This window comes from Egretta garzetta, unplaced genomic scaffold (assembly GCF_000687185.1).
Source record: "Egretta garzetta isolate BGI_Z169 unplaced genomic scaffold, ASM68718v1 scaffold105, whole genome shotgun sequence".
Lineage (NCBI taxonomy): Eukaryota > Metazoa > Chordata > Aves > Pelecaniformes > Ardeidae > Egretta > Egretta garzetta.
This window is the reverse complement of record NW_009259598.1, coordinates 535,869-546,930: the sequence shown is the minus strand read 5'-3', so window position 1 is coordinate 546,930 and position 11,062 is coordinate 535,869. Positions and strand designations below refer to the sequence as shown.

Genomic DNA, 11,062 nt, shown 5'->3' with positions numbered 1-11,062 from the left:
AGGGCTCGCCATGGCGCCAGGCTCTGCGCTGCCCTGTCCCCAGCCCGCCCTGACGCGGGAGGCACGGCCGCCTGTCACCCCCTGGGGGGCTTCACAGCGCAGCCTACGCCTGGCTTTCCTCAGCCTGCCCCTGCCCCATCCCTTCCCGGGGGTCGCGGCCCCTCCAGCAGCGCTGACATCGGTTTGCATGGCAGCTCAAAGGGCCCTCGATTCCCCAGCGACCCTGCTGGGACTGAGCCTTTGCTGGGAAACGAGCTGCAATGCCTCTCAGGAGGTGTCAGCCCGAAAAGCAGGCAGAATCTGCTGCACTTGGAGAGAAGCTGTCTGTCAGGTGTGGGGAGCACTGGGGTTAGAGGGCGCTAAGTGTGGCACAGAGCCTGGCTGTGCCCCTGGGTGCTGCAGTGACAGACAGAACGGTAAAGCATGTTCCTGGAAATCAAAATGATTAAATATTAGGCTATCTCAGAGATTGCTTGTGAAGAATCCACTGCAGTTGCTTTTAAAGATAATCTATCAGCAAGCCAAAAATATTTATTGCAATGAAATGCATATCATTTGGAAGAGCCTTGCGCCGGGAGTGCTGATGCTTTGGAACTGTGTTGTGCATTGGGACGGAACCAGATTTCAGATAGAATCATAGAATCATAGAATGTTTAGGGTTGGAAGGGACCACTAGTGGTCATCTAGTCCAACCCCCCTGCAGTGAGCAGGGACACTGCTATCTAGATCAGATTGCTCAGAGCCCCATCCAACCTGGCCTTGAATGTTTCCAGGGATGGGGCCTCCACTACCTCTCTGGGCAACCTGTTCCAGTGTTTTACCACTCTCATTGTAAAAAATTTCCTCCTTACCTCTAGCCTGAACCTACCCTGTTCTAGTTTAAAACCATTTCCCCTTGTCCTAACACAGCTGGCCCTATGAAAAAGACGTTCCCCATCTTTCCTATAGGCCCCCTTTAGGTACTGGAAGGCCGCAATCAGGTCTCCCCGTAGCCTCCTTTTCTCCAGACTGAACAAGCCCAACTCTCTCAGCCTGTCCTCATAGGAGAGGTGCTCCAGCCCTCGTTCTCGTGGGGATGGGGATGTTTTAACACCGTCTGCTTATAGCCTGAAATTCTGTTCCTCAGAAGGCCGGGAATTAGACAGGAAAGGGAGGAGAGAACAAGGATGCTTCCAGGGACAAAGCTCATCATCCTGCCCCTGTCTCTTGCAGTACAGGACACCCTCAGCCTGTAGGTTCAGACTGTAAAGTACTCGGAAACCTTTCCTGCAGATTGTTTGGAAGATGGGAAGGGCTTGAATGGGGCATTTACACTGCCTCTAAAAAGAGTCTGTCAGTTCACTGGCTTGATAAGCTTTATCTTATATTTGTCTGTGGAAGAGCTTGTTAGCCCTGTCTGCCATTGGTGTGGGAAGGATGCATCTTTTGTCCAGTTTAATCCTGTATAATCTCCAAAATATTTTGCCATTCAAGCCTTTCTTAACGTGCAAAAGTGAGTATACGTATGTTGGGAGAAAATAAAATTTGAACTGTTCTTTTTATTTAAGGCTCACAACAAAGAAGACAACTCGCTGTTCCACAAACTTCTTGCTCTGGGTCCTGGTGCTCTCTGTGAGCACACTGAGTAAGGTGAAATTCATGTCTGAGGACCAGTCATCAGGGCAGGATGGAGAGCTTGGGCTTGCAAGCAGTGACCCTTAGTGACGGGACGACAGCCTACATTCAGCAGGCTGTCAAAGGTAATGGTTCCCTTGGGCTGCGAGGTCTAAAAGTCTCTTGATTGACCCTGTGCAATTAAAGTCAGACTTACCAAAAGCACCTTTGTGGCACGTGAACTGTCATACTTCTTGTATGGTTGCATCATACAGGAAGCTAGCAACAATGTTAGATTTGCACAGAAGAGTGATGCAGCAGAAATAAAACATGCCTCTGGTTTGGAAATAAAGCTTTGGAGATGGGAGAGCTGTTGCTGTAGAGAATGAAGGTCCTGTTCAGACTAGAGTGACCCCTGTTCTCTCCAGGATTACTGGGAAAACGGAGTTCATGCTATGGCCTGCAGGACTCTATTCAGCCAAAACTTCCCCTGAAGCTAAGCAGGATGTTATACTTCACTGAGATGCATAGAATTTGGTTCACAGTACTGCATTTCTCACTCAAAGGGGTGCTGAGCTCAGCAGCAATATCAGTGCCAAATTCAACACCTGCCCTTATTTTGGTGTTTGTGAGGTGCTGCTGCTTTCACCACCCACTGTTCCTGAGAAAAGGAACACACTGTTTCCCAGCCTGTGGAACAGGCCGGTTGAGTTGCAAGGCTTCATGTCCTGGGGATTGTTCTCTTGGGTTTTTTTTCTGCGTGAACTCCAAGTTTATTACATGTGTGGAGCTGGACTATTTTGTAAAACCACTAGGTTTTGTGGCACCCCCCCCACAAACATTGTGCACCAGGTGAAAGCAACCTGGGTCCTCATGTTCAAGTGGGATAGAGCAGCGTCCTCTCTGCATCAAATAATTTGGCAACTAAAACATTATTATAGGGTTACTCAGAGTTACGCTATTATAAGATTCCAGTCTTCACAGCCCATCAAGGGTAACAGCACTTTAGGTCCCTTTAGGTACTTTAATTTTTTTCTAAGAGTTGATCCTCCACTGAAGGAGAAGAAAATAAGTCTTCAGGCCCCTGCTGATGCCATTAAAAGCTCCTAGTTGAATTTTTCTCCAGCAGAAGTGTAATTACTTTCTACTTTAGATCCAAAACACTTAGCACACATCATTCTTTCTGCTTCTTGGCGTACAGGGCTGCGCAGGGCAGCTTGTAAACAAGTGATGACTGAGGTCCTTTGTCTTGTATCCTCCTGTCTAGGAAAGGGAGGCTCCAACATTTCTGGGAAGTGCCTCTATGGCTATTAAGGGGAAAGCTTGATAAATAACAGCTTATAAGTAACAGTTCTGCTGTCTTCTGTGGGACTGGCTTCCTTGAGAAGATGTGGCAAAGGGGACAGCTCATGGGACCAGAAAGACTGGCGTCTGCAGGCAGCACTGATGACAATTTTTTAACTGTTTCAGGTGAAAAACTGATCGAAGGGCAAGTCATTGAACTTGAAGATGGGACCACAGCTTATATCCATCAGGTGACAGTTCAGAAAGGTGAGGACCATAAATTCACCTCTTTCTTTTTAGAAGGACGTTGTAGATGTTAGTGCAACTGTCTGTGTTCCAACAATCGGGCTCCCCTGTTAGCTCTAGCTTTAAGAAACCCATATAGGTGTAGGGGTTTTTTTCTTGCCCGTGGTTTTGAGGCTGGATGAGCAAGCACATAGAACATGTGATTTCCTGCAAAGTTTTTAGCCATCTGACAAGAAGGCAAATTTGCTGGTGGTGTAAGCAAATGTTTAAGTGTCGTTTTACCTGTGGGCTCTCTCACAGTTGTCAGTCTGACAGATCACAAGTCTACAAGCAAGGCCAGTAAGCTGTGTGCTGTGTTTGTGCCAACTACAGAGCCCAAACAAAGTTTGTTTCACATGGGAGCAGTTGGACAGGAATTTCCTCTGAACTGTGAGATAATATATTACTTCTGGAATAGGTGTTGCGGGGGAAGGGTGGGGATTGCTGGAAGCAATGCCACCTTGGTCGTTGACCTATCAGCCAATGTCACCTCTGCAATGAGGTGACATTAATTTATCTGAGAGGTCATGGGAATTCATTTCATGTGGCAGGCACCAGAGCGGCATATAAGAGTCCTCCCCAGCCACCATAAGGTGTAAAAGGGCAGGTAGAAAGAACTCTATTGCTCTGGGCAGTCCTCCCTTCGCCCTCCCATGTTCCTTGTATGGCACCTCCCCTTTCTGTTCTTAAAAGGTTGTTTGAAACCTACCAAGCCTTCCAATAAGGTGTGTGGATTTTTTTTTTCTTTTCCTTTAGAGTCTGTGGCTTTTGAAGATGGTCAGCCAGTAGTGTTGGAAGATGGAAGTATGGCCTACATACACAATGCAGATAAAGGTAAAGCATGTTCCCTGTTCTTCCCTTGGCAGCTGGAGTAGAAGCTGTTAAGTGTCAGGGATTTCCAAGGCTGTAGGTAGCCCAGGGAGATGAAAGAATGCCTCGCACTCAGCAGCTCTCTTATATTTGATTTTATTGGTTTCCTCTTGCAGAAATTTATGACCCCAGCACCTTCGAGGCCGTCCAGCTGGAGGATGGCTCCACTGCCTATATACATCGTCCTGTCATCGTGCCACCCGGCAGCACCATCCTGGAAGTGCAGGCAGAAACTGGGCTAGAGGAGCTGGCTGGAGAGGAGGAAGATGATGCCTTTGATGTTGAGACCATTAATGCATTAAAGCAGTATGCCAGTAAGGTGAGGACTCAACGCTTCTTTCATGGTCTGCCAGCAGCACTGAGGGGCTGGTGTAGTAGTCCACATTCAGCCTGGGGTTTAAGTATCTGCCCTTCATTAGTACTTCTGAATATTTGTTTGTCAGCAACGCCAGCTTTGAGGGGAGAAACCGAATAGGGCTCCTGTGAGAGTGCCACCACTGACAGGTGACTGACAGTTAAGGACCCAGAACAGAGCAGTTTCCTGCTGGACCCTCTAGCTAGTTCCTACAGACTGCTGGGCCTACTACCCTTAACCTGCTGCAGGCACAGATTTGGGAAAAGCAGAGAGCTGCTGTGATACAGCTTGGATTTTTTTTTTTTTTTTCGCTTTATATGTCCCTCCTTGAAGGTGTTTTCTTTCTGTTTGCTAGGTTTCTCGTAATGCCACCTGGGTATGATACTCTCTTCCACAGATGATTCAGGCAGTAGATCAAGACTAACCTTTTACATGTTGGGAGCGGCTAAGTTATGACCACTGTTCCCCATGTTGACAAAGGCCTCAAAAACCAAAACAGCTTCAGATCGTAACGTGTTGTTACTGCAGTGCTCCATCTGAATGTCTTGGGTGCTGCCATTTTCTCCCATCTTCACGGTGTTGTGTGAGAAGGGGCTACCAGGAGCATGCTGATGCAGTGCTCAGCTGGGCAGCATTAAGATTTGCCAATGGAGACCTTTCTGCTGGGGTAGAACCAGCCTCCTCTAGCTCTCTGGGGAAGAATGGGGTGGCAATGCTGTCCTGCTTGGGTTGCTCACCTGCTCCATGCTGTCCAGGGAGATAGGAACAGTACCTATGCCTCTTTTTCTTGTAGGTGTCTGATGAGGAAGAGGAAGGAGTGACAGACACCTGCCATATGAAAAGTGAGGATTCCAGTGACGTCCCTGCTCAGGTCTGAATTTTTCAGTGATGCATTTCTGAAACTAGGCTGAACTCCTGATGGAGAGTGCTTTGCCAGCCAGTAATTAAAAAAAGCTTTGTGTCTTCTCTGTGAGGTTAGCAAATATATTAGCTGCAAGTATTACAGATGGGCTAAGTGAAGCACAGAGAGCTGAGTTATGTGGCTGAGAACACCCAGTGAGCTGAGAGGTGGGAATGGGGAATGCTGGTTCTTAGACCCCTGTCCTGTCACCTGGGTTTTACCGTATGTATACAAGTTGTGTTTGTAGGAACACATTTTTCTGAGGATAACTGGAGGAGTGCGTATGTATAGCGAGGAGGGCAATGGTTTGTGTGGGCTTTGCAAAGCCTGCTGTAGTGGCTCACTGAATTAATTCCCGTACATCTCTCAGCAGGATTTGCGGGAGGAGGAGGTGCGCAGCAATGAGAAGGGGCAGCAGGTCAGCAGTAGAGCTTTCCGTTGTGGGTACAAAGGCTGTGGCCGCCTCTACACCACCGCCCACCATCTAAAGGTAAAGCAGGTAACATGCGGTCACGCAGTGTGCAGACCAGGCATATCCCCATGTTACAGCGCTAGAATGCTGCTGTACAAAAGGCTGAGTTGTGAGCTTGGCTCCCTGAGAGATCCAGGTGTGTTAACTGGCCAAGGTGAAATCCAACAGACAACTTCAGATTCTCTCCACCAGCTAGATTTCTCCACACTGCTGTCCTTCCTCCTTGTCTTGTATGTCATTTTAGGGACCTGTTCTTTCTTTCCAGGTACATGAACGTGCTCACACAGGTGACCGGCCATATACATGTGACTTCCCAAGCTGTGGGAAGGCATTTGCTACAGGTAACCATTTCTCTTCTGAGTAAATTTTGTTTTTTCTCCAGGCTAAACCACTCTTGAGTATCAGCCCTGAGTTTTTTCCAGCAGAGCACAATGAGCATAGCTTTTAAAACCTTCTGAGAAGGAATTGCAGTGTGGGAGACTGCCTAGGACTTGACGGAGTGAAGGAGTTACAGAAAGAAGCTGAGTTGTCAGTGGTGTTTTGGGGCTGTTTGGATATTTCTTCCCCTTCAGCTTTGCAGACACAAAACGGGCATCCAAAAATGCATGAACTGAGAGGTGATACACAGCTTGCCATATTATTTCCTTCTTGTTATAAAATTTAATTGTAGTTTCTTTGCTGGACAGGGTATGGGCTGAAGAGCCACGTGAGAACACATACTGGAGAGAAACCATACAAGTGTCCAGAAGACGTGTGTAGCAAAGCCTTCAAAACCTCTGGGGATCTCCAGAAACACATCCGGACACACACAGGTGAGCAGTACAGGAGAAGAACTGAGCTCCCCAAGATAAAGCACTGTTCAGCTTTTGTCTGGGACATGCCTTTTTGTATCTTGGGTGAGAAGCAAGGCAGAACTGACGTCTTCAGACAGAAAGTAAATGAGTGGTAGAAGCAGTTCCAGGGATTCTCAACTCAGTTATGAGCAGCAGGGTAGAAGGGGGAGGGATGCCAGCGTTGCTGGAGGAAACGTGCCAGCAGTTGGGTCTGATCTGAGGTCTCATTGGTGTAATACTGTGGAGGAATGAAGGGATACAGGTGTCCAGGGCATTCTGGGTAGCTGTGTTGTAGCAGAACTTTCATCCACGTTACTCTGTCAATGCAGGTGAGCGTCCCTTCAAGTGCCCCTTTGTGGGCTGTGGCCGTTCTTTTACCACATCCAACATCCGCAAGGTTCACATCCGAACGCACACAGGCGAGCGGCCGTACATGTGTCCGGAGCCCAACTGCGGAAGGGGCTTCACCAGTGCCACCAATTACAAGAACCACATGAGAATCCACACAGGTAAGAGGAGGAGAAGGTGAAACAGCTCCTCCCCAGTGAGTTGGCTGCACTTACAGCTTGTGGCAGCAGGGAAATCTGTGGGACTGCAATGGTCATTTCCAGGCCAGACATTGCAGGGGTAGATCTGGGAGTGGCCAGCGAGTTAAAGGAAATAGGAATTGCTTTATTGGGCTGATGATTGTTCTAGTGGTCTCTCTCCAGCTCTTCCCTCTTGATGGGGAATCCCTCTCCAGAGCACGAGGAGGGTGAGTGGGTTAAGCCCTGCTTCTGTGGCCTCTGCCCTAGGAGAGAAGCCGTACATGTGCACTGTTCCGGGCTGTGGAAAGCGCTTCACGGAGTACTCCAGCCTCTACAAGCACCACGTGGTCCACACGCACTGCAAGCCCTACACCTGCAATAGTTGTGGGAAGACCTACCGCCAGACCTCCACGCTGGCCATGCACAAGCGCAGCAGCCACGGCGAGCTGGAGGCCACGGAGGAGAGCGAACAGGCCCTCTACGAACAGCAGCAGCTGGAGGGTGAGCAACCACTCTGCTGTCACCTGTGGCGAGTTTGGGTCAGGCTGTGAGGCGATGGGGAGAGAGATGACAGCAAGAGCCTGCAGCTGCTCCCCTCTCAGACCCAGGTCTGTGCTGTGGCCTCCTGCCTCCCCCATCTAACCCAGATCTGCCTCACAGACGAGAGAAAAGGGCTCCCCATGGCCCTTGTGGTATATCACGCATTGGGAATGGACTCTTGCCCATTCTGTAGTACAGGGAGGGGTGAAAAGCCTTCTTCCCGGGCCAACGCTGGGCTGCTGTCATCATGATCTTGTGCTCTTCTGTGCTGGCCCTTCAGGCAGCTCCTGGGGTCAGGCCTGTGCTTGCATGCTCTGATTAGTGCTTCTCTCACCCCTTTGGTTCTTCCCCTTCCCTGACTCAGCTGCTGCTGACAGAGGCTCCCCCCTGAAGGGCCAGCATATTGCTTTCCTGTCAGAGATGGAGGAAGAGGAGGAGGAAGAGGAGGATGACAATGGTATGCCTACGCAGGTCTCGCTTATCTCTCAGGATGGGACAGAGCAGGTATGGACACTGACAGCCTCCAGCATATGAGGGACAGCAGTTAACTGGGTAAGATTCTGCCTCTGCCCAGCCTTTAAGGCTCTTTTCAGCTTAAAACAGACCTTGGAGCTTCATGGGCTCTGTCTGCCGTGAGGGCTCCCTCCTCACAGCCTTACCCTGCTGCTGCCATCGCGATGTGGAGGGTAACGAATGGGCCTCTGGTCCCCAACTCGCCTTCTTGATGGATGGGGTCTTGCAGGCGTTTGCCCAGGCTTTCCTGCAGCGCCTGGCAGCCCTCGCCTCCCGGTCAGCTCTCGAGAGGCAGCTCCCAATCTCTGCTGATGCAGGCTGGATTTGGAGACTGTTTTTTCATCGTTTGTGTATGACAGTGGTTTTCTTGTACTTCCCTCTACCAGCTGCCCGTGTGCTGACTGGGAAAAAATCCCTTCTGTGGCACGGGACAAAGGAAACAGCTGCCACGGGTAACGCTGGTTTCCTCTTAGTCTGAGACGCTCCCCCTGCAGCGGTGCACAAGCTGTCCCTTCACAGCCTGGAGAGGAGATGCTAAATGGGGAGGGGGAGGTGTGGGAGAAGGAAGAGGACTGGAGGCCTGAGGTCTGGGAGTTCCCCATCGATTCTGTCCATGACCCCGGACAAAGTCCTTGGAGTTCTCTGTGCCCTAGGTCCTGCGGGCAGAGGAGGAGAGAGTGTTTCATCCTTACTGAGACCGTTGTGTTGCTAAAGTCGGGAGTTGCGTAAGGCTTCCTGAGAAGCCATCCTGGCTGAGAGCAGCCGATGTCATCCCCCCCAGGTCAGTTTGTCACAGGAAGACCTGCAGGCCCTGGGCAGTGCCATCAGCATGGTGACACAGAGCGGTGCCCTCGCCATGCCCGAGGAAGAGCTGGTGGGTGGTGACACACACACCGTGACTGTGGCCAGCACGGATGACACCGAGACACAGCCGGTACAGACGAAACTGGGACCTTCCCTTTTCCCTGTGGAGAAACAGCCTGCTAGAAGGGAATTGCATTTTCTTTTAAAATGTGATTGGCTTTTTATCTTCGCTTTTCCTAGGTTACCATAGTCACTTCTGGGGCAGTCATGTCTGAAGAATCACCCATCACATCCCTCCATCATCAGCAGGTGGCATTGCTGGCTACTGCCAACAGCACCCACGTTGCAGTGCAGGTATCGCGCCGCTCCTGCCACATTCCCCCTCATTCCCCCATCCACCCTGGGCTTCAGCACTTACCCTCTTGCTCTGCTGCATCTCCTCTTGCCCAGCACGCTTGCTCCTTAATTCCCAGATGCCCTGTGTCTAGAGGAGAGCAGGGAGGTGCTCCTCGGGTTGCAGAATGCTCCTTTGTAAACAGCCTTTCCCCATCGTAGCTGTCTCTCTCTGCCCTGCCACTTTCTCCCCGTGTCACCCACCGCTGATCCTTTGTACCTCTGTCCTGCTGGGGGCTGCCCCGAGCGAGCCCGCGCCTCCTGAGCCCCTTTTTGGGAGGACAGCATTCTCTCTCTCCCTTTCCTCCGCTAGTTAGAAGAGCAGCAGAGCCTGGAGGAAGCCATCAGCATGGCCGCAGCAGCAATCCAGCATGAACCTGTAACGCTTGACGCAGCCGTGTCTGAGAACGGGTGCTGAGACCCTGCCGAGCCTCCCGGGCAGGGAGAGCGGGCGGCCCGAGCCTTGTTCTCTGCGGGAGCTGCAGGAACCAGGCCAGCTGGCGCACGGAAGTGCGGTACACGAGCGAGGGAAGGTGTCCGAGGCCAGCGGCCAGCGTGTGCGCCACGCAGGCGGTGAGAGCTGATGCCAGCAGCGTTCAGCTACCAGAGCGACCCTGTTCCCAGGGCTCTCCTCTCCAAGGAGGGGTGTCAAAGATACTTGGCTGAATGCCTTCTCCTGGAGGCTCTGCTGTTTTCCTGGGCTCTGAGCAGCAGCTTTCCTGCTCCTCGCCTTGGGTGCTGACTCCCCCTGTCTGGAGGAGATGGCAGGTTGTGTCTTCTATTTGTTTCTTCACGGCTAAGATTTCCAAGACCTGCCGGTCTTCTGCAGAGGAGGTGGAGCCACAGAGATTTCAGCAGTCTCTGGGAGTGCAAAATATTTTTGGAGAGGCGTTTCCTGCCCCTCTCCCTCTAGGAATGGTCCAAAAGCTCCCCTTTCCTGCCCACCCCTCCAGGTAAGGGACAAGTGGGCAGCATATGCACAGAAGCAATAAAGCCCCATCAAAGCAAGGCCAAGCCGTCCTGGGCGCAGTGTCTGGAGTGGTGACCAGTTCTTGGCACTGGAGCGAGTGCCCAGGCTGGCTCCGACAGTAATTCTCCCATTTCTTCATCACACTCCGCTCTCGAGCGAACTTCCTTGGCAGACTCAGCGCTGTGGAGCAGAGCAAAGCGCTCCCTCCGCTGAAACCACCGGCACTTGTTGGGGGCTGAGCTAGACTTGGCTGTAAATCCTGAGTTGAAATAAAAACAAATTAAAAATTTTCTTTTAAAAAAAAAAAAGCAAAAAAAAAAGCACCCTTCCCTCTTTCAGTCCTGGGGGCCCGGGAGGAGGCTGGGACGGATGTTCCTGTTTTCCAGATGTAAGGGTTAAGGAAGTTTGGATTTGTTGAATTGACCAAAAGTGCATTGGTTGTCCAAAAACAGCGCTGAGAGCAAGGTGAGCTGCAGCCTCCGAGCCCTCAGCATGCGTCTTAGAGGGGGTGAGAGCCATCTCCTGAATCTAGGCTCAGGCCTTGGCTCTTCCCAGGACTCCTGCAAGCCTGGATTTAAAGAATTGTGTCAATACAAGAACACGTGTCGGTGAACGCATCCTGCACCCCTCTGAGCTGGGGGGAGAGACCAGGGCTGGATTCATCAACCCAGCCCCCGGAACCTCAGCCCCCCTGCCACCTACCCCTGCCCCGGGCAGTTTGT

At 51.1% G+C, this 11,062-nt stretch overlaps 2 protein-coding genes across 4 annotated transcripts in view; one reads left to right on the top strand and one right to left on the bottom strand.

The window, feature by feature from the left end:
- RPL10A (ribosomal protein L10a) overlaps positions 1 to 12 on the bottom strand; it is a 5,380-nt gene extending 5,368 nt beyond the window's left edge. Inside the window, exon 1 of the mRNA XM_009638244.2 lies at positions 6 to 12. Coding sequence (XP_009636539.1) covers positions 6 to 12 — 7 coding nt within the window. The remainder of the gene's footprint in view (positions 1 to 5) is intronic.
- A 1,537-nt stretch (positions 13 to 1,549) lies between these two features.
- ZNF76 (zinc finger protein 76) lies at positions 1,550 to 10,630 on the top strand. Of its 3 annotated transcripts, none has more exons than XM_035893792.1 (14): positions 1,550 to 1,739; positions 3,064 to 3,144; positions 3,919 to 3,996; positions 4,149 to 4,351; positions 5,181 to 5,258; positions 5,662 to 5,778; positions 6,026 to 6,101; positions 6,447 to 6,572; positions 6,923 to 7,102; positions 7,388 to 7,621; positions 8,025 to 8,164; positions 8,955 to 9,107; positions 9,218 to 9,331; positions 9,684 to 10,630. In XM_035893792.1, exons 1-14 carry the CDS (start codon positions 1,667 to 1,669, stop codon positions 9,786 to 9,788), a joined length of 1,758 nt encoding a protein of 585 aa, XP_035749685.1. In that variant the 5' UTR covers positions 1,550 to 1,666; the 3' UTR covers positions 9,789 to 10,630. The 3 variants fall into 3 exon arrangements, with proteins under 3 accessions (XP_035749685.1, XP_035749684.1, XP_035749686.1); XM_035893791.1 differs by having other exon boundaries at positions 5,659 to 5,778; XM_035893793.1 differs by lacking the exon at positions 8,955 to 9,107 and having other exon boundaries at positions 5,659 to 5,778.
- The last annotated feature ends 432 nt before the right edge of the window (positions 10,631 to 11,062 follow it).